General features: G+C 39.4%; 4 protein-coding genes across 4 annotated transcripts in view; all 4 read left to right on the forward strand.

The window, feature by feature from the left end:
- Positions 1-3,891: 3,891 nt before the first annotated feature.
- LOC134843738 (DNA-directed RNA polymerase II subunit RPB11-like) lies at positions 3,892-11,353 on the forward strand. Its single transcript, XM_063859993.1, has 3 exons — positions 3,892-3,914; positions 10,860-11,024; positions 11,095-11,353. Exons 2-3 carry the CDS (start codon positions 10,869-10,871, stop codon positions 11,296-11,298), a joined length of 360 nt encoding a protein of 119 aa, XP_063716063.1. The 5' UTR covers positions 3,892-3,914; positions 10,860-10,868; the 3' UTR covers positions 11,299-11,353.
- On the forward strand, positions 3,895-12,814 carry LOC134843737 (mitochondrial outer membrane protein SLC25A46-like). Its single transcript, XM_063859992.1, has 2 exons — positions 3,895-3,913; positions 11,420-12,814. Exon 2 carries the CDS (start codon positions 11,439-11,441, stop codon positions 12,714-12,716), a length of 1,278 nt encoding a protein of 425 aa, XP_063716062.1. The 5' UTR covers positions 3,895-3,913; positions 11,420-11,438; the 3' UTR covers positions 12,717-12,814.
- Positions 8,083-10,207, forward strand: LOC134844819 (uncharacterized). The gene is made up of 3 exons (XM_063861634.1): positions 8,083-9,299; positions 9,558-9,793; positions 9,993-10,207. The coding sequence occupies exons 1-3, from the start codon at positions 8,083-8,085 to the stop codon at positions 10,205-10,207; spliced, it is 1,668 nt and encodes a 555-aa protein (XP_063717704.1).
- Positions 12,815-12,892: 78 nt separating the features above from the next.
- The window catches only part of LOC134845157 (FERM, ARHGEF and pleckstrin domain-containing protein 2-like), a 55,732-nt gene continuing 46,190 nt past the window's right edge, over positions 12,893-22,434 (forward strand). Inside the window, exons 1-5 of the mRNA XM_063862037.1 lie at positions 12,893-13,661; positions 13,912-14,019; positions 14,965-15,086; positions 15,391-15,636; positions 15,969-16,056. Coding sequence (XP_063718107.1) covers positions 12,909-13,661; positions 13,912-14,019; positions 14,965-15,086; positions 15,391-15,636; positions 15,969-16,056 — 1,317 coding nt within the window. The 5' untranslated portion in view covers positions 12,893-12,908. The remainder of the gene's footprint in view (positions 13,662-13,911; positions 14,020-14,964; positions 15,087-15,390; positions 15,637-15,968; positions 16,057-22,434) is intronic.

Below are 22,434 nucleotides of genomic sequence, written 5' to 3' on the forward strand. Positions count from 1 at the left end.
TCAAGTATCTGTACATAGACTGAAGTTTCCGAGAAAATGTCTGAAAAACTATCTAATACCGGACTTTTTGAAGTTTAGGGTCCCCGAGAACTGTTTTTTTTTGGACCAAGCTGTGCATAATTTTCAATTGAAACTACTAAGGACTGAAACTTCTAGGGCAAATGAGGATAGGAAAACGTACGAGGAGATGCTAATGAAAGCAAGATCACTGGTGCAAAAAGAAGTTGACGAACAGTGGTGGGCATCCAATTCCCGATTCGTGAGGCGTCAAGTTGAGGCAAGCTTGAAGACAACATCAGAAAACTATTGAAAAAAGTTAGAAAAACTGTCCGAGAGACAAGATAAACCTCTTGGGGGGAGAAATGAGTGATGAGTTAGGGTACTTGATAACATTGAACTGCCTGAATGGGTATATGAAGTGCTATCAATGGGCCCGAAGCATCTCATTAGAGACAAATTTAACGAAACAAACTTTTTGGCGGATATCGGCATTTTCCTCTCACAATTGAAAAATCAAAAAACATCTGGTGAAACAATATTTGATAAAGAAGTCGCGGCAAAGGCATATGCAAAAAACGTAAGGCAAACCCCAAGAGACAAAGCCGTTGAAAAAACGAGGAAATATCCCAAGGATAATGGATTCCTGGCTGTGCCTTTTGATAAGGAGGTTGGTTTTTGCATAATGAGGAAACAAACGTATGAATCAAAGCTGGAATCGTTGTTGCAATCTGCTCAGTTTGTGAAAAAAAATGCAACCACTAATGAGATTATACTGAAAATTGAAAATGAACTTAACAAAGAATTACTAGCCATGAACAAAAGAGACGAGACAAAAAATCAGTTGTATTCTAAGATGTGGTCAACAGGGGGGCAACCTTCCCGTTTGTACGGTTTAGCTAAGGTACACAAAGCTGAGACACCCCGTACGACCAGTACTATCACTTCCAGGCAGCTTGTATGAGAATCTGAACAAAATGCTTGCAAAGTTTTTTGACAACATCGATGGAGTCAATATAGAAAAGAATACTGAAGAGGCCAGAGAAACAATTGAAAACATTGCTCTAGATCCGGATGAAACCATAATATCTCTTGGTGTGAAAAGTGTGTACACCAACATTCCCCTGAAGGAGGCAAATGAAATTGCTTTACAGAAGCTGTACAGCCAGGAGTCTCCTCTTGAAATTCAAAGAGCAACCATGAAAAGGCTTTTGAGTATGGCGGTCAGCAAAGTATATTTCAAGTGTAATGCTTCATGGTATGTACAAGTTGATGGTTTAGCAATGGGCGCGTCACTCGCTGTAATTCTTGCAAACTTATGGCTGAAAGAATACGAGTTTGCTCCAAGACAAGAAATACCAGTGGGAACAGAGATACAGCAAATAAATGTCAAAAACGGCTTGTGCCCATGTTGCAGCAGGAAAGTCACATATAGATCAAAGGGGGTTGAATGCGAGAGTTGCCGAAACTGGTATCTCCTTAAATGCGGAAAAACATCCGATGACCTATACGCATCAATAATCGAGATAGTCTGGTACTGTGAAGGCTGCTACTGTGAAGGATAAGGATACTCCACAGATGAAATTGTTCCTCAGGTATGTGGATGACATTGTTAGAACAGTCAGAGGGGAGCCGAGTGGTCTTCTCGATGGCGCCAATTCTCTTGATCCAAATCTGCAGTTCACTCTAGAGAAAACTAATTCGGAGGGGAATTTGCAGTTCCTGGATTTGAACATAAATGTATCGCAGGGTAGGCGTGTAACTTGCAGTTGGTATCAAAAAGCAACAGATACAGGGACTATACTGAACTATAGAAGCTGCGCCCCAACTCAGTATAAGCGTAGTGTTATCCAAGGCACTGTACACAGGGTTCTTAGGAGTGCATCTAGCTGGGAGCAATTTGATAAGGCTATGGAAACTAATAGGGCGCAATTGCTGACAAATCAGTACCCGGAAAATTGGTCCGCAAAGGTGGCTTCAGACGCCTTGTGCAAGATCGTCGAGGGTAAGCGCAAGCCCCTGAATAGTGAGAGGTGTTTGTCAATTCAATTACCAAAGGATGTGAAGCCCCCATTGCTGATGGTGCAATATAGAGGTAACCAGAGCCAATACTTTGGTAACGATTACGAAATTTAACTAAGGACCACAAAAAACAAGCATCATGTTTACCATCACTGAAGTCAGCATTTTCTTTTGATCTCAAGTCGAGAGTGGTTTATAAACTGTCTTGTACGGAATGCACATGCACCTATGTCGGACAAACTGTTCGACATTTGACCACTAGAATTGAGTAACATAAGAAAGCAGACTCGCCGGTAGGCCTCCACCTCCAGCAATGCCAACTTGAGGGAAATAGCGCAGATCTTAGTTGGGAAATTATAGCTAAGTCAAACAACCACACAAAATTGTTATTATTAGAGGCAATACATATCAGGAAAGAGAAACCGGGCTTGAACACGCGCGATGAGTTTAGGAGCAGGTAGTTAACACTGAAAATTTAGTCCCGAAATATTTTTGTTTTTTTTATTTAAAACGCACATTCCTAAATCGAAATTATGATTCAGAAACTTCCAGACAAGTTAATTTCAAAATGATTAATTAATTTTAGAGGTTAAAAGTATTTTAATTTTATTAGTAATTTAGAGGTCAACTGTGATTGGCTAATTTTTTAACATGATTGTTTAGAACCAAATTGTATGTGAATCATTGTAAATAACATTTGTAATTTGATGTTTTATCGTCATTAAGATTAGTTCATTGTAAAAATCCTGACGATGCACATAGTTGCGAAAACGTTTGAATTTTACTTTTTTTGCAAAAATTTCGTTGACTGTTTCTTTGACTTCTTCGTAGCAGTTTTTGACCGTTTCTTCAGGACTAATTTTTTCAAGTTTTTTCTACTTCTGTAGACGATTCTGATAAGTTTCTCTTCAAGGATCGAAGACGGGTGAATTTGCCGCGAATCTCGCAAGATTCTGTTGTTCTTTCTCTTTATTGTAGATAACAACTTTTTTACTGGGATAATGAGGATGTCCAATGTTCTCAATCTTTTGAGTATGTCTGTGGTGTTGGTTCGTTTTTAGTATACTAATGCTGCGATCCGGTGACGCTGTCCGTGGAGAGTCGAAAGCAATAGTTCTACTGAACTAGGTTTCCAACTGTTGCTGTGGTGGGGGGCCACAGTATTGTTGATCAAGTTATGCCACAGAATAAGTTTGTCTTCGTTCTTCTGGATCGACTGGTAGTTCTTTTTTGTAGCAGGGTTGATGCTCAATCCTCCTACTGATGTCTGGATGGGGAATATTTTTCGTTGAAAATTTTTAGGGGATGTGTCGATGGCCGCTCGAAAAGAGCTCGCGCCAACAAAGTGCACCATAAGTCTTCACCTGCAACACCTAGAGCAGCAGGACTTTGCCATTTTTCCGTTTAATCATCCGATTTTAGATTTAGCTCTAGGGCATATATCTGAAATTACACAGTTTGTATACGGGGAAAGGAATTCTATATAATAAGTTTATCACAACCTTTATGCCTTGCTGCCAACGCGGTCAACCTATTCCTCTGATAGATTGTGAAGTCGTGACCTTCCTACAACAAGTGGGTCGGTTAAAGATATTCCCTGATCGCCTGCTGCGCAGACTTAATAAAATATAAATTTTGGTTTATAGATATTGATTTATATCTAATTTAAGGTTCCTTCCTTCCTTATGAAAATTCAAAAGAACCAATTAAAGTTTGCCCTCCTAAGAAGTGCAAGGCGTTGCATTTGGGGGTCTAAGCAACTGAAAAACCATAATAGCCTTGACAGTTTTATTGAAATAATCGAGGAGGGTAGTGTTTAAATGACAAGTCTAATTGTTGTGATAAACTTAGCCTAATTGTTGTTTTAGCCTAATTGTTGTGATAAACTTATTAAATAGATTTGTTATGTTTGATGTTTGTGCCTGTATGTGGAGCGCCCTCTGAGGGATTTTAGAGACAGGTCTGTCAAGTGGCTTTCTGTGGGGAGGTGGGAAACTGGAACTGGCTTGAGGAGTCTGGTGGTGCGCCGCTGGACCTACTGAGCTCGGGTGAGATTGTTCCTTGTTTTTGATTTTTATAATTCGATTTTAAAATTTAAATTAATTTAATTGTCTTGTTTTTTATATGCTGATTTGTAAAATTCCTACTAACCGCTTATCATGGGTTAATTCATTCCACTAAAGTTCAGTCAATATCCTTTTTTTACCTTTATGCTGCGTCAAGATGAGGAAAAACAACAAAGAGTGTACAGGCAAAGATTGCTGAAAACTTTCAGGACTGATAAATTGGATTAGATGTGATTGTTGTTCTAGTTGGTATCATATCAGTTGTGTAAATATTTCTCTTAGCGACTCTAAGAAAACCCAATGGTTTCAGTGTCCTTTTTGCGTTGATGTAAAATCTGTTAAAAAAGCAACAATAGGTAATGATTTAGTGCTAGACAATTATGTTAATACAGCCATCTCAAATGTCCGAGTACTCAAGAGAGTACCAAAAGACTCGCGTGTTCCCTTGGCGGAAAGTCTGTCGGACAAAATAAATGACATCGTCTACAATGTAGAGGATGTTACAAAATGGCTAATTTTTTTAACGTCGTTATTGTTTTTTTTGGAGCAACCGAAAAGAAGTGGACGCAAACAGACCACAAACATGAGTTCTTTGATAAATAAAAAAATTCGAGCAAATGACGTGTCACTTCCAAAACCCCATCACCAAGTTTCAAGCCCGCCTCTGAGTGACCTCGAGCAGAGAATAAAGTTAATAAGTAGTAAGCTCGATGAAGGAAATGTAAAGGGAGGAATAAGGCTTGCTGCTTCGGATGACAAAATAGCTCCTTTTTCAACTGATAACTATCAAAAATTGTTGTCTAAGCACCCGCAGCGAGCCAAATTTGCAGCTCCAAATCCAGAAAAGTTGGATAGTTTTTTCGTAACCGATTTCGACCTATACAAAGCGATAATATCCTTTCCAAACGGATCAGCAGCAGGTCCTGATAAAATAGTTCCTCAAATTTTTAAAGATCTTGTTAGTAATTCGAATGGCAGTGCAGGACTTAATTTTCTGAAATCGCTTACTAAGCTGATAAACCTCATTGGAGATGGCAAAATACCCGAACCACTAAGACCTTTCTTTTTTGGCGCAAAGCTTATCGCCCTCATAAAGATAGACGGAGGGATGAGACCGATTACCATAGGCAACACGCTGAGACGTATTGCGTCTAAATGCGCTGGAAGCAAGTCCCTTTCCGAGCGACAAAATTTTTTCGGAAACGTACAGGTAGGATGCGGTACCAAGCGAGGAGCAGAAATAGCTGCGCACTCGTTTCGAAACCTAATTGAACGCGACGACAATCCAAAATGCACTGTTCTTTTAAAAGTAGATTTTAAGAATGCCTTTAACTCTTTAAGCAGAGAAACAATGCTGAATCATGTTTATTCAAATCGCCCCGAATTGTATAATTACACCCATTGCGCGTATGGTAAACCTAGTTACCTTTTTTATGGAAGCTCTGTCATAATGTCAGAAGACGAAACTCAACAAGGTGATCCTGAAGCCCCACCCCTTTTTGCGGAAACAATTCATACACTAGTCAAACAGTTGGAGTGAAAAATTAACATCTGGTATTTAGATGTTGGGAATTTAGCCGACGACTATAAGGTAGTACTACGGGACCTTAAAAACATTCTGAAATCGGAACAAATTTACGGCCTGAGCTTAAACACTGAGAAGTGTGAACTTTGTTTTTTGGGACCGACTATTAGTACACAGTATAATTCAATTTTAACACAATTTCGAAAAATATGCCCCAAAATAAAAATAAAAACAAAAGAAGAACTCCTCATTTTAGGATCTCCAATCGGCGAACTTTGCCGAAAAGAATTGCTTGACGAAAAAATTAAAGAACTTGAAAAAATCTCGGATGTCATTGACAAACTAGACGCCCATTATGGTTTTTACCTCCTGAAAAACTGCTTTAGCATGCCAAAACTCCTATATTTTTTGCGTACGAGCAAAATGATGATTTTTTGGAACGTTACGATAAATTACTAAGAAGTTCGTTATGCAAGGTCACTAACGTGAAAATGGATGATAACCAGTTTTTACAAGCAGTTCTCCCGGCAGCCAAAGGTGGCTTGGGCGTTTCTTCCGCTCGTCTACTCGCTTTACCCGCTTTCTTAGCCTCAGCAGTAGGAGCAAAAGATGCCTTGAGCGAAATCTTTGGTTTGGAGCATGTGGATGGAACCTCATGAAATTGAAAAATTTAAATGGCTCCGGAAAATGAAATCCAAAAAAATTGGACGGAGCCAATTTTTGACAGCGAAATTGCAGACTTGATTGTACGACTCGAACCAATGGACGTAAAAAAGTTTAACGCGTTCCATGATAGATTTGGCTCCCAATGGTTGAACGTCATCCCGTGCCAAAATTTAAGGTTAAAACTGTCGAACCAACAACTCAGAATTGCGATAGGACTTCGATTAGGATCAAAAATATGCGAACGGCATAAATGTGTGTGCGGAAAAGACGTTACCGAGGATGGTTGGCATGGTCTTTCTTGCCTCAAAAGTGCAGGGAGATTCTCTAGGCATTCAAACCTGAATGCCCTTATAAAGCAGAGTCTATCATCTACTCACATTCCGTCTGTTTTAGAACCACGACACCTCTACAGGACCGATCAGAAGCGACCAGACGGTTTGATCTTCGTTCCATGGGCTGATGGTAAGCAGCTTTTGTGGGGTGTAACGGTAGTAGACTCCTTAGCTCCTTGTAAGATTAATGCCGGGTCTGTTTGTAACCCTGTTACGGCTGCCGCTGAAGCGGAAGAGCGAAAAATTGACAAGTATAAAGATCTTGTAAATGATGGATATCTTTTTCAACCGCTAGCTTTTGAAATTCAGGGCGCGGCCGGCCACAGCACAGAAGTTTTTTTGAGCAAGCTTTGTAAGAACCTAAGCATATGCACTGAGGAACCCAGAGCAGGCAGCTTTTTAAAACAGAATCTCCCTGGCAATACAGATTGCGAACGCCGCTTGCGTACTCGGAACAATAAATGACAAAATAACTCTCGACGAAATTTTTTACCTGTAACACTTGTATATTATATTATCTCGCGTCGAGTTGCGTGTTCTTGAGGGACTCATGACTGTAACCTCGGTTACTATGATACTTTTGACCTTCTGATTACCTTAAGAGATAAGAATAAAGAAAATGACAAGTCTCTAAATGCTATTAAAACTGATTGAACTATTCCTAAATTGTTCGTTGAATGCATTTAATTAGCGTTGACATGGCCTCATCCAACCTGTCGCTTCCTTGGTAAAAACATTCCAAAAAATCATTGCAAATATTCGGGACAAAAAACTTATTTTTTTTTGTTCTGTGATTCGTGTTTTGAAGGCAAATGTCGAATATGCGTAATTCAATAACTTTCTACGCATTTCGATTGTTCTCATTACATCACGCTTTAAAAAACAACACTAATATTTGAAGTCAGCAAAAATTGTCTGTAATTTTTCTGAAAATTTGGTCGGATTATTCTGAGCTACACGCACAGCCACCGGCAACTCGTGTTTTTGCATGTTAGAGAAAGATGAATGCGCCCCCGTCATTTGAATGTCATACACAACAAGCTCTGGCCCTCAGTCCCGTGCCCCCCTTAAATGGGGAGAGGGTGCTAAAAATCTCACGGTCTTTACTTCTTTCGTTTTAGGTACGCTAAACATTGGCACGCTCAAAAGCAAGTCTATTGAGCTGTGTCAGTTGTTATCCAGGAGGAAAGTAGACATCTGTTGTCTGCAGGAGGTCCGCTATAGAAATGAAGGTACACGTTACTTTGGTGAAGGGTCGGAAAGGTATAAACTTCTATGGAAGGGAAACAATGAAGGTACAAACGGCGTCGGAATACTTGTGAAAGACAGGTTAACGGAGAATATTCTATCCCTGGAGAGATTATCTGACCGCATTATATGTGCTAAGGTGATAATTGAAAGCAAAATTTACAACTTTGTTTCTGTTTATGCTCCCCAGCAGGGCCGCCTTGATATAGAGAAAGATTTGTTTTATATGGCGCTTTGCGACTTTCTATTTAAATTGCCAAATAAAGAAGAGGTGGTCATTGCTGGCGACATGAACGGACACTGTGGTTCGGACCAAATAAACTACGAATCAGTTCTTGGCAGGTATGGAGTGGGAGGAAGAAACCCTGAGGGTATCAGAGTCCTGGATCTATGCCTTGCCCATAATCTTCAGATAGCAAATACATTCTTCAGGAAAAGGGAACAACAGCATTGGACCTATGCCAGTGGCGATAGACGCAGTCAGCTGGATCTGTTCCTATGCAATCGAAATGTTCGGCGTAATATCACGAATTTCACGACTTTCCCAGGAGAATGTATAGCACCGCAACATAAACTATGCTGTGCATATTTCAAAGTTAGATGTTCTAAGACAAAGAAAGCGAAAGGCCAGATAACCACGATTAAATCGCATAAATTGAAGGATGCAGTGCATCAAAGCCAGTTAAATGAGAAGTTGAGTGAAAAATTGTCACCAAATATTTCCTGGAAAGAATTACAACACGCAATTGTAGATTCAGCTAGGACAGTTTGTGGAGTGAAAAGCAACAAGAAACAATTCAATCATGACAATTGGTGGTGGGACGAAGCTATGAGGGAGACACTGAAAGCTAAGCGGGAAGCCTATAAAAAGTTCAAGGCCAGTGACACAACTGCAAACAAACTCGTATACGCCGAGTTGAAAAAGAAGGCCAAACGAGAAGTTTCTAGAGCTAAAGCTAACGCATGTCAAAGGTGGTGTGCAGACTTAAATAGCAAAAAAGGTCGTGAGAAAATGTTCCGATTGGCCAGATGCACAGCTACCGAAAGTCATGATGTTCGGGGAGGTAAATTCATTAAGAACGAAAGTGGCATACTCCTCACTGACGGGACTGATGTCCTCGAAAGATGGCGCGAGTATTTTGACTCGCTCTCTTCCAAACCAGCCATCGGTTCTATGATGGACTCTCTTCCCATCCATGGGCCTATCAGGGAAATTACCGAAACTGAAGTTGGCAAGGCAGTTATGCATTCATCTGACGGTAAAACACCCGGACCATCGTCCATAACGGCTGAAATGCTGAAAGCCTTGGACGCATCCAATTTCTCTGTCTTGACAAGCGTTCTACAAAGTGTCATTGACTCGGGGAAAATCCCGGATGAGTGGTGTACGAGTGATACCGTGACCATCTACAAAGGAAAAGGGGACCCCTTGCTATGTGGATCGTACAGGGGGATTCGCCTATTAGAGCACCCTATGAAGGTTTTTGAGCGTGTCATCGAATCACGCCTTCGCGGCATTGTATCGATAAATGACAGACAAAGAGGCTTTATGCCTAACCGAAGCGCAACCGATGCTATTCATCTGCTCCGTAGGTTGCAGGAAAAGTTCTTAGCAAAGAAACAAAAGCTTTATCATGTCTTTGTAGACTTAGAAAAAGCCTTCGATAAAGTACCAAGATATTTGATCGAGTGGTCTCTTAGGAGACAATACGTCCCTGAGAATCTAGTCAAAACGGTCATGTCGTTATACAGAAACTCGGTCTCCTGTATGAGGCGAGGAAATCAAAGGTCAAACCAATTCCAGGTCAACACTGGTGTGCACCAGGGCTCTGTCTTGAGTCCACTGCTCTTCATTCTGATAATTGAAGAACTCACCAAGGAATGTGGTGACGGAATTCCATGGGAAATTCTGTTTGCAGACGACTTGGTGCTGACAAGTGAGACCTTCGAGGGCGTGTTGCAAAAGTTTGCAAAGTGGAGAACAATTTTTGAATCAAATGGCATGAAAGTTAACATGGACAAAACGAAGTTAATGGTTACCGGGGAAGAGGGAAAGACCATAAAGTCGGGTGATTACCCTTGTGGGGTTTGCAGCAAAGGGGTCGGTAGTAATTCTATGATGTGTACTTCATGCAGGCTATGGGTACACAGAAGGTGCAGTGGCTTGCGGGCAAGCCAACGCCTCTCTGAAACCTTTGTTTGCAAAGTTTGCCAGAATCCCAAATCCAAGGCAACAGATAGTAAAATCACACTTGCAGATGGTGAAATTGAAAAGGTGGGTCAGTTCAAATATCTGGGGGACATGCTTCATCCGGATGGGAAGGTGGAAACTGCTGTGCGAGCCCGCATAAATTCCTTCTGGTTGAAGTTTAGAGAACTATCCAGACTCTTATTGGATAAGAATCTTCCACTTGTTCCGCGGGTTTTGATCTACAAGAGCTGTCTGCGTCCAGTGTTGTTATATGGAGCTGAAACTTGGTCAATGACAGACTCAAATTTTAAAATATTGAGATCAACGGAACTTAAAGTACTGCGATGGGTAATTGGTACTGACCTACATATGATCGCTTCTCGTTCTATTTATGAGCGTTGCGGTATTGACCATCTAGACATTTATTTGAGGAGGTCCCGTCTTCGGTGGTTCGGGCACACTCAGAGGAGCGTGCTCCTTGCAAATGCGCTAACAAACGTTTGTGTCCCCGGACCCAGATCAAAGGGTAGGCCGAAGAAGACATGGGACAAAACAATAGAGGAAGACCTATCCTTGCTGGGACTGAAAAAGGAGGAAGCCATGGACAGGGATTTGTGGAAGGCATTGTTGTCTAACCCCGTGTAGCACGGGAAAAAGACACAAAACGTTGATGATGATGATGATGACATCACGCTTTAAAAAACAACACTAATATTTGAAGTCAGCAAAAATTGTCTGTAATTTTTCTGAAAATTTGGTCGGATTATTCTGAGCTACACGCACAGCCACCGGCAACTCGTGTTTTTGCATGTTAGAGAAAGATGAATGCGCCCCCGTCATTTGAATCATTTCTTCTGCATGATGGAGAAAAGAAGCTTATTGTTCAGAAAGATACAAAAGTACCGAATGCTGCCCATTTTACGCTGAATCGTGAAGATCACACTGTCGGAAATTTGATAACAAATCAATTACTGAAGGTATTTTTTACTGCAATGTAAATTAAGATGTGTTGCGTTTAGTTTTTTAATACGTGACCTTGCTACTTAGGACCCTTGTGTAATTTTTGCTGGATATCGACAGCCTCATCCACTTGAGAATAGTGTTGTTATAAGAGTGCAAACAACGCCAGGAAGAACCCCTCATGATGCCTTCAAAGAAGCCGTCAGTGATCTGCTCTCCGAAATGTCACTGATAGAAGAAAGATTCAAATCAGCGGTTCAACAGCATCAGAAAGGCGATACATTTAGCTGATACGTTTCTTTGACGAAAAATTGTTCCATGTTTCAAATTCATTGTTTTTGTTAAACTTTTTTGCCATTTAGAGCTGTTCTGTTATTTTTAAAGAGTTCCACAATCTAAAGTAATGTAATACATAGGCCTTGTTTCAGATAATGGAAAATGATTTATTGAGGTATGAATCAACTGATGATGAAAATAGCGATGATGACTATGGCGATGGAACTGACTTCAGTTTAGAGGGTCCAAGGTTTACCAATCCTAGACATGATCAGCGGCAGTTTTCGCAGGACCAAACACATCAACACAAATCGAATGATAAAAGGCTGGGACCCTTTTTGGGGAAACCCGATAAGCGTGGAGATGGACCCTACTGTGCTTCCGATCTTGTGCACGCTAAATTTCAGTTCAACGATCCAGCATCAAATAGAGAAGAAAGAAGCATTGAGAGAATTTTTCCGCCTCAAGTCATTGACGCTGCCTCAGTCTTTGTTGATCACATAGTATGTCATCCATTTTCGATGCTGAAGATGCTCTGCCAAGTGAACTATTCGTCTAGATGGCCCCATGTCACACCTTTTACAGTTTTTCCTCTTGTGTATTCTCAAATATCACTACATGGATTCGGATCTATGTGGAAGGGACTGAAGAGCTCACTGATATATCATGGTCTGACAAGAGTTTGCGAAACGGCCGTCAGTGGTGCTACGAATTATCCCTTAGAAGCTAGAAGTGTTTACTCATTCAAACAGTTGTTCCAGCATCTGTTTGTCAAAGTAGCCAGCTGTATCATTATGACACCGTTTTATGCTTCGTTTGTGTTCGAAACGGTTCAAAGTTACTCCGCCTCTGATTCCGTAGGAATTTTAGAAGGCATTGGCGAAGGATTCAAAAGAGTCTTCGAAGTCAGGTCATCTATGCAAAGAGCATTACCTGTGTGGAAATTAGTCATTCCAATGACATTGTGTCATGTAGGACATTATCTAGCTTACAAGTTCATCAAAGGTGCTTTGCTAATATACTTCCGACATAGAGTAGAAGCTGAAAAGTGTTTCAACCGTGATAAACAGTTACCGTTGCCTTTCAAACCGGAAATGGAAATCATATACCCTCAGATGCTGTCTACTATATTAGCAAAGTTTATGGCGTCCTGTTTAGTTTACCCTGCTCAAACTTCTCTGAACAGGCTTTGCATTCAAGGCACAAGATGTATCATTGACAGTACAGATATGGCTGGAGAGGTCCTGCCTATTAGTACACAATATCGAGGCTTCACTCATTGTATCGCCTCAATAGCGAGAGATGAAGGTCAAATTGGGCTGTTCAGAGGACTCGGGGTTTTGGTAATGCAATGTGTCTTTCAGTTAACTGCGTTTTATTTCCTACAACCTACGTTTGAGAAGGCACTTGAAGTGTCAAAACAAATGAACTAAGATGACGAGAGAGAATATTTGATAAAATTTGATTGATAGATTTACTAATGTCTTTAGACTCATATCTTGAATATTCCTCAATTTAAATACTGCGTTAGTTTAGATTTAAACTACTTCAAAGTTCTAATGTTTCCTCCCAGCGTGAACAGATTAATATGGTGTCAAGATGAAGGATGTTTTCAGAATTATGTAATGGAACACCGCGTGAGTAGTCAGTCGACATTAACCCGGCAACAGCCACAACACCCCATGGCTCCCCACAGTTCACTGCCCCCGCACATGCAGACAGAGCAACAGATGATAAATCACATGAAAATGATGAATGGTGGCGGCAGTCCCAGAGGCTACAACTCAATGGAACGCAGCTACTCAAACCAGCCTACTATCCCCCAAGGCCAAGGACCCCCTCCTAGTTATGCCCCTTCCCCATTCCAATACAACTCTCTTCAGAGAAACAACCCCATGCAAATGCCACCAGGCCACCCCCAAATGATGCAACAGATGTCCATGCCTGCACCCACCCCTCCACCACCTTACGGAGGTACTCTCACCCACCCTCAGATGGTGAATGGGAATTCAAATAACAATATGATGATTCCCCAACTTACTCCCCAACAAAGTTCTGCCTCTCTGCAATTCGGACCCCAGGCCACGGCAAATATGGGATATCCTGTAGAAATGCAATTCAACCCTGCGCAAGGTATGCCCCACGGATCTCAGATGCCAGGTATGATTCCTGGCCAGTTTGGTATGTCGTCTGCGTACCCACCCCTGCCCCAGCCACAACAAGTGCACATCTCCCAAAGCTCCACTCTCCCGTTGAACACCGGCTCCATGCAAAGTGTTAACTCCAGTATGAGGTCTCGGTCAAAGTCAAGAAGCAGCAAGACGATGGTGCTCAGAGTACTATTGCTTGATGGAACAACGCCGAAGTTTGACCTCTCAGTTAGTAGTCTTTTTCGCCCTAAAACGAGGCTCTTTGAACAGAAGCATGTCCTTAATTTACTACCGTCTAAAGTTGATAAAAATTATTTTCCGTTTTCCGAGTAAGTCTGCCTGATCCAAACTGTATTTTGTTGCTCAACTGTATTTTGTTGTTCAAACTGTTTTTTCCTAGACTAGAGGTACTAAAGACTAGAAGTTGCTATAAGGCTGATAAATTAGGTGTTTTTACGTTTCAATTTGTGCTGTTTAGATAAAATCGACCGGTGGTGAATTCTATCAGAAAGTGGTTGACCATCTGAATCTCCTGGAAACAGATTACTTCGGCCTGCAATACGCTGCTGATCATGCTGGAAGTGTAGTAAGTACCTTTCCCATTGTTGAATTCTTCGCGTGCAGGGATTTTCAAAAGTTTCCACTTGATGCTCAAGTTGTGCTGAAATCTCCGAACAATGCCGGTATGGCTTAAAAAATGTTCCACCAAAACTGGCAAATTTCTCAAACCGTTTTTACCCCCCAGTAAAGTGTCTGTGTTATCGGGAACTAGACTTTTTTCCCGTTAAAGGTTTTTCTTACAAATCTTACTTTTTTACTTGCTTTATTGTTAAAGCTTAACAACTTCCAGGTTCCTTCACACTTGAAACCTAAGGTCTGGGGCTTGAGTCTCAGTCGGACCCTGTTTTTTTTTCTGTATGCAATTGACATTTTTCGGTAAAAATTGAATAGTCCGGCTTTCGTTTGTCGGCTCAAGTTTTGTCGGCTTAGTTGCCCATCACGGATTTTGGTTTTGCTGTAACCAATTTTCATTGCAGTTGCAAGTGCGAGTGTTGTTCAATGTAGTCTCACTGGGAATTTTTAGTTTTTTTTTGCTTAACTGGAGTCTGCTCAAAGATAATCGGCTTAGTTGCCTTATCAAGGATTTCTTCTGTAAACAGCTTTCATTGAAGTTGCAAGTGCAAGTGTATGCTCAATGTATAGTTTCAGGGGGTACTTCAATTTTTTCAAAAAAAATCGTGTAAATTAGTTTTATATTGTTATTTATTATGATTAATTTTTTTCTTAATTTCAATATTTAAATGTCTCACTTCTTTGCCTACAACGAAGTTCTATCGAGGCTTACGAAAATTTAAGTTGACCTAGTTTTCTTTGCAACATTTCAGGTTTCCGACCTAATGTTTTTTTTATGTCTGTGTTGTATCTCAAGTGATGCAAAGCTCCGCTTCGCCTCTGTGTTGAAACATTCTTAGAGCTTTTCTCAGATACTTCGCACTGAAACGAGTTATCTGTCACCGTGTTTTTTTTACAGTACTGGCTTGAGATGCAGAAACCCATTTGCAAGCAAGTCAAAGCCCCCGCTGGAATCCTATTCCGATTTGCGGTCAAGTTCTACACATCAGAACCGGGACAGTTACAGGATGAATACACAAAGTGAGTATCTTCATTTATAAGACTCCTTAGATTTTTACCGTTATTGGTGAAAAATGATATTAAAAATCAGACCGTTGTTTCTTTTGCATCGTAGGAAAATATGGTGAGACGGTTATTAGTAAAAAAAATAATAATGTTTAATTTCTGGTAGCTATCTGTAATTGATTTGAAATCATTAACTGGTTCAAGATCCTTTGACATTATAATGTAGCAAATCTGAAGATCAAGAAGAAAAAATAGATGCATCATCTGTTTGGATGTTATTGTGGCGGATGTTATCTTTTAATGGCGATAATACTTGCAGGGTTCTATTCGCCTTGCAAATTAAACGAGACATGGCCTGTGGCATGCTTCCTTGTGCGGAAAACACAGCTGCTCTCATGGCGTCTTACATCGTGCAAGCAGAGTTGGGGGACTTTGATGTGGAAAAGAACAGTGGCATTGGAGGACCCGATGCCTCCTCCCCTAGATACCTGTCCATGTTTAAGTTCATACCTCCCCAGACTGACGAGTTCCTTGTCAAGGTCATGGAGTATCATAAAAACCACATGTGAGTAGTGCACATAAGATAAGACATTTTGGCTCTCGTCTTTTTCAACTTTCTACAGCCCTCCTAAAATTGCAATTTTAAGTTGCCCAAAGTGTCTTCATAAGTCCGCTGTTTACTTCACGTTGATTTATACCATTTATACCAAGAAAAGATATTTTTATTTACGAAATAATAGTTCTGCAAAAATCAAACGGAGAACTGGTAGCTATCTGTTGTGGTTTTCAACGCATTATTTGTTGTGGTTTCGCAAGTTGCAGAGTTCCGCTTCGCCTCTGTGTATATTGTTTAATGATCTTCTATTAAGTGATATTAGTTGAGATATTTTGCTTCAGAGGCCAGTCGGCTGCCGAAGCAGATTTCAGTCTTCTGGATATTGCAAGGCGTCTGGAGATGTACGGCATCCGATTACACCCCGCAAGAGTAAGTCAATATGTTTGTTTCGAGCAGACCTCCTAAAGGTTAGAAGTAACTACGCAATTTTTAACTTTCATTCTAGCATTTCTCACCTAGATCACTTCTTTTTCACACTTGCGAGCTTGCGAGCGGAAGTGTATTAGTGCAAACCTTTTTTTCCAACCTAACTTGCTTGTGTTCATTGAAAGTTTTTTTTAATTATATGGAAATTTCAATGTAGCATTGGAAATTGCATAGCATCTGTTCTCTGGTTTATTTGTGGCTAGTGTTTGTCTTAATTGAGCGTCCGTAGCTGAGTGATTAGTGCTTGAGACTCGTAATCTCTAGGTCTCAGTCGGTCGTATGTTCGAATCAGAGACGTAGCAAAATTTTTACTAATTCGAGGTATATTTCTATTTTTTTTTTCATTTCACACTTAATAGAGCTGCTGTTTGTCGTGTGCTCGCTGCTGTTTGCCTTTGTGCCTAGATAAGAAAGTAACAACTTCGAAATATTAAAAAAAAATTGTTGTTTAAGTGTGAATGAGCGAAACGATGATAATTATAAAATCGTTTTTTTTTTCTGAAGAAATTTGTTCACTCCAAATTTGATTTTTTTGAGTTTTTTCTCATTTCAGTTCAATTTCATTTGTTAAAAGAAGGGCAAACCACCGTTTCCGAAAATAGAAATTAAATTGGCTAAAAAACGAAACAGACTGAGTTTCAAAAGTGGATTTAAGATTTTAGATTTTGAGTTAGGACTGGGTTGTATAACTCATAGAGTAATTTCGGATAGGGTACACCGTCTGCTCGTCACGCTATCTTATTTTCGGCCGGATAGATTCGTGCAACTTCTTAGTCTAATACCGATCCTAATCTTACTCTTATACTATCTAGTCTCAGGTTGTTTAACTAGTCTCTGCTAGGCTCAATAGATCTAGGGTATACTGGTTTATTGCGGTTTCTGAAGTGCTCGGGAGAGTCCAACTAATTTCTAAGTTAAATTCAAATCTCTCTGGTGCTGAAATTACAAGTAACTTCAGCACTTACAAATAAGTGGGTTGTTAGTTAGATGGATCATGATTGGTTAATATTAAATACTTTACATTGGTAAAACATTTAATTTATCCAATCATAAAATATAGTTTAGATCAGGTTCCACCCATCCGGGTTTTACAGAGTTTTTTAGAATAGTTCTTCTGCAATTCGAAGGATGGATGATGGACGTTGACGTTTGACGAACATCTTATTTCTTCTGTTTCCTTTTTGGTAGAGGAGTTCCAGGAAGCTGGAGTTAGAGACATAAGACGTTGTGTCTTCTGGTGACAACGACTAAGTCTTTGCAACAAACTCAAATCTGATTTCAGAATGGTTTGCTATGTCAGGTTTTTCTGTTCTGCGTGGAGAACTTCTTTTGTGTCTGATCTTGTTTGGGAATGGCGTGGAGATTGTGCGTGGAGGGGATGCCTAGTTACTCGGATCTGTACGTATACTTGAACATCGAGGTGGTCATTGGTCTGGTTCAATGAAGTCCTTTTCTGCGAAGTCAAGTCGTACTCTAAATCCTTTGAGTTGTGATTGTGAGCGGCATATCGATTGTAGTTGGCCATTCTTTCTCGAGTGTAGTGGGGTCGTTTTGTCTTTAGATGTTCGTCCTTGGTGTTGTATTCTGATCTATGTATTGCATAATGTAATTTACATTTTTTATAAAACATTTATTAGTTTAATATTTTTTAATTATGATTTTAGTTAGTTGTTTTCACAAAAGCTTTTTGTTTTAGTTCGGTTATTTTGAAGAGTTACTCACACTTGAGTAGCTCTTATTAAAAATAGTGGTGTGGTCACAAAGCGTGGATGTAGCGCGGTGGGTTAGGCCGGCTATAGAGCATGCTCAGGACGTCCTTCCTGGTGGGTTAGGCCAGGAGTGGGAGTATGATTTCATGCGGTTTTTGTGAGGGGTCCTGTTATGTGACAACGTTTTATGTTGGGTTTGTTGTGGTTTTTCTTATGTCTTGTAGGTTATATCCTTTTTCCAAAAATCAAATTGTTTGCGGTATGGGTTTGTCTTTCGACTTTTTTGTGTTTTATTATTTCTTTCTTAGACTTTATAATAGTCTTCAAAAGAATAAATTATCCAGTTTTAAACTGGGTTAATCCGGTTTGGGTACCGTTGGTTTCCTTTTCTTAGTCATGCTGTTATTATATGATTTGTGGTATTTAGTAAGCTGCGTTGGTTAGTTTTGTTTAGTATATGATTCCTTTCCAACCGGGTTAAAGGAAAGATTGAAACTTGTTATCGTGTGTTAGAGTTGTTGAGTGTGAAAACTTGAAACTGAAATTCATTATTTTAAACAATTCTTCGTGGGCGAGCTGTGCGAGTGTGGATAGAATTTCTGTGCGAATGAATGAAAATATCAAAAGGTTAGTACTGCATTTGCATTTTATTAATTTACTGCGTAGAATATAGAAATTTACTGCTAGTTATGGGGGAATTTTAAGTTACAAATTTTCATCATAATTAGATTTACTGCTTGTGGGGAAAATTTTATAAATGAATTTACTGCATTGGTATTAAATTTATAAATTAATAAGTGTAAGAGATTAATAGAATTTTTGAAATATGTTTGATGAAATTTGCGATTTTTTATTTGTCTTTTGTGGTTTTTGTAGGTGATCGTCGGATGAAGGCTAAAAATCTAAAGAAAACATGGATAAAGAATGGTGAGTTTTTAATAATTTCAATTAGTTAGTAATATTCATTTAATTCATACTTACCTGTTAGTCGTCGGGGAAAAAACCGTGGGGGAAGATGTCGTGAATTAGTTCTGAAGTTGTTAGTAATTTAGCTAAGATGCGTATGATATTTTTTGTCTGAAGCAGTGGCCAAAGCAATTGAAGTGCCTTAATAGTGGTTAGTTCTTCAGTGCCAACTGCAAACTCATAAGGTGTGTTTTGGATTAGATTATATAATTTGTGATTGAATTTAGTGTTGTGGATGAATTCTAAAATTGGGATTTCTATAGGTTGTACAAACTCGTGCGGGATAAGGAAGGGTCGGGATTCTTCGGCGTTGAAGGTCTTGGTGATGGGACAGAAGATGTACATTTGGGTTATGGGGTCATAATTACGAAGAATACCATGAAGGTTAGTGTCTTTAATACAATAAGTGAAATTTAGGAAAAATGGTGAAGTGTATTTGGAATTAAGGAATTGAAAGCGATGGTGTGGTTGTCTAGATGGTGTGTGTAGGTCAAAGTGATTTTGGATGAAGCGATAATAACTATATGTGTGGGTTTGTTTAGTGCGCAACATAATATCGTGTGAGCAGTGTAAATCTCTTTCGTGTGGTGCAAGGAAATGAAAGGTTAGTGAAAATATTTGGAAGCGTTCTTTAAAACTTTCGTATGCTTGTGTGTCTGTTAGTGCTTCTGAAATAATGTGATCAAACTTTCGGTCGAAGATGTTTAGTGTAAATAGATAAGGTGTCTTGATGAAAAATTTCTCGGTAATTTGTGGATTAGCGAAGCGATCGTCGTCTAAGAATTGATCTTGGTTAGCTCTGATGATGTTGTGATCATAGAATTCGAGTGTATATTCGTTAGCTCTAGGTGCAGTGTGTGTTTTTAGTGATTTTTTATATCCAACGTAAGTAAATTGTCTAGCGGTTAGTGGTGTAGTGAGTCGATATAGCATGTCCGAATTTCGCTCTATATCGATGTGAGTGTTAGATAAAGGTAAGCAAAGGGGGTTAGTAAAGTGATAATATGAGGTCCAAGAGAGAGTGGGTATTAAAACGTATTCATCTACAAAGTTGCGTGTTTCGTTAGTATCATGGGGGGTGTTTAAGGTGTATTGTGGGAATGAGGGTAAAGTGATGGCTAAAAATTCTTTTGTGTTAGTATGCTTGGGGTGGTTGATGTATTCACGGGCTGTTCCTGGTTTTGCTGGGAAAGGATTGTTGGGGAATTTTCTTTTAAAAGTGCGGTAAGCTCTATTAGTGTTGAGTGAAGATTCAGTTGATGTGGATGATGGTGCTAATGATTCTGTATAAGTTGAAGAGGGTGTAGGGGTAGGGGGGTTGGATGAATTTATAGTGGAGGATATTTGGTTTATGGTTGGGGTATTAAGGTGGTAGGGTTGTTGTTGGAGGGTAATAAAATTTTCTAGCTCTGGGGAGATTCGGGGGGTGTCTGGAGAATGGGATGATTGGTCAGAATGGTATGAGGAGTAGGTGGGGGTAACTTGGGAAGCATAAGAGGGTGTGGGGGTGATTTGGTCAGGGTTATTGGATAATATGGGTTGAAAAGGGGGTTGAGAAAAATTAGAAGAGATATGAAGATTATTGGATGGGGATGGTTCTGAGTCGGCGAATTCATCGGGGGTTTCAATATTCGGGTTATTGAGTTGTGAGATGGAATATAAAACTGAGATGTGTGAATTAGTGTCGGAATTCATGCCTGATGTTACATTACTGGATGGAAAATCGGGTGGCGGAAAAGCAAAAAGTGGTATTATTGGGATTGTAGATGTAAGATTGGTTGGGTGGGAATTTGATCGGTGTAGTGATCCAAGTTGGCGGCTCATCGTGGGCTAAAAAAATGATTATTTTGAGACTGAAAAGCGGTGGTATGGGGTTGTTCAATAATTTGTTCATAAGTATTATCATCTTGTGACTGGTGTGTCATTATATGTTGAATGGGACTTTGTGATGTGGTGAGTCGAAAATTTGGATTATGGGTGATGGCTAAATTTCGAAAATTTCGTGGGACTAGGGATAGTGGATGATTATTTGGTAGGGGTGGTAATTGTGGTGCCGTTGGCGTTATGTCTACATTGTTATGTTCTTCGTCGTATGTATTTTGTCGTGTTGTTATTTTTGTGTTATATTCTTTTATTTGTGCGTCTAAAAGAATTTTGTTTATAGATGTAGAAAAGATTCCAAAAAATCCTGCAAATAGTATGCGTGCTACACTTGCTTGTCTATTGACTTGTGTGTGTATAGCACATGTGTTATAGATTCCTTTTAAAAGTGAGAAGAGAAATCCAATAAAGTTAAACATTGCGTATAAAATAGTCAATTTTTCTAAGATGTAGTAGGGCCATCCTAGAAAATCGAGGATCTCATTTTTGAGTGTAACAAAGCTAAAAATGTTAATTGGTGATATATCTTGGGGACGGTATTTTTCACCGTTTAGATATATATAATCTTTAATGTCTTTAAAATATCCGCTATAGTCTTGCGTGTAGATATCGGCAAATCCTGCGGTTTCTGCAAGTTTGCGTAAATTTTGGTCTATTGATTGTCTTTGTATAGTGTCCATTTGTGTTAATAGTTCTTGGAATTGTTGTGTTCTAATGTGATGTTGAATATCTGATTTTGAATAGATTCCTATTGATTGTAAGTCTATATTCGGGTTTCGAGCAATAGCGCGAATGCTTTCTGGTGAAAATTTTTTGAGTGATTGCATTAATGTGGGATATGGAGTGAGAAGATAATATTTATTTTCATCAGGGTTTAGTTGTACTACATTGTGGCTGTTTTCTGATCCACATGGGACTGCGGTATCCCAGAAATAAGTTCTTCGTGAAAGTGTATCCACGAAATGTACTTTATTCTTATAAAAGATAGGGATTCTTTTATAACATCTTTTATCTTCAAAAACGTATAGTGGTGATACTTTTTTAGTACAAGTATAAAACCATAAGATGTTTCCTTCGTAGTCTAAAAAATTTGATCTATTTCCAGATAATAAGTATCCTGCGTAGGGTATTTTTAATACTGCTAGTGCAAGTGATTGTAATATTTGTGTTCGTTCTAATTCGCATAGTTGGTGTAGTGTTTCTAATTCGGAGAGTGACATTTCTTGAAAAATTCGGCTAATTGTATAATCTAGTTTCATATCTAAGTGAATATCATAGTGGATATTACCGAAATATGTAGTATTCATTAGTGATAATTCTTGTAAGCGTGTGCTTCTGGTGTCATGGGGTTTTAGATGTCCACCAGGTTGTCCGTTGCTTTTTTCAAAATTAACTGGTATGTAGGATGTTCCTTCGTTTAGAGGATGACCTGTGGCATATGGGTCGATTTTTACTTTTCCAGTGGTCATGTCGAATCCTTTTTCGTATTCAACTAATATTTCCGAGTATTGTGTTCTGTGAAGTGGATTTCTGTATTTACATGCAAGTTCTGTTTCTTGATATATTTGAAAACGTGTCAATTTATTTTCTATATTGTCTATGTTTCTAAAATCAGAACTTAGTTTTCGTGATGGATGGACTTGTTCATATGGAATTGATTGTATAAAATATTTTTCGTGAAATTTTATCATACGAGCGTGTATTTTTGCTACTTGAAATGTTGTACATGTATCTTCGGGGAACCAAACAATTGTTGCTTGTGTTC

The sequence above is a fragment of the Symsagittifera roscoffensis genome, chromosome 4 (genome assembly GCF_963678635.1).
Source record: "Symsagittifera roscoffensis chromosome 4, txSymRosc1.1, whole genome shotgun sequence".
Taxonomy (NCBI): domain Eukaryota; kingdom Metazoa; phylum Xenacoelomorpha; order Acoela; family Convolutidae; genus Symsagittifera; species Symsagittifera roscoffensis.

Coding starts and splice junctions, on each gene's coding strand:
- LOC134844819 (XM_063861634.1), top strand. CDS start 8,083: ATGGCGCTTTGCGACTTTCTATTTAAATTGCCAAATAAAGAAGAGGTG. Junction 9,300..9,557: donor GACCCCTTGCTATGTGGATC/GTACAGGGGGAT, acceptor GTGGTCTCTTAG/GAGACAATACGTCCCTGAGA. Junction 9,794..9,992: donor AGACGACTTGGTGCTGACAA/GTGAGACCTTCG, acceptor TACTTCATGCAG/GCTATGGGTACACAGAAGGT.
- LOC134843738 (XM_063859993.1), top strand. CDS start 10,869: ATGAATGCGCCCCCGTCATTTGAATCATTTCTTCTGCATGATGGAGAA. Junction 11,025..11,094: donor TAACAAATCAATTACTGAAG/GTATTTTTTACT, acceptor CTTGCTACTTAG/GACCCTTGTGTAATTTTTGC.
- LOC134843737 (XM_063859992.1), top strand. CDS start 11,439: ATGGAAAATGATTTATTGAGGTATGAATCAACTGATGATGAAAATAGC.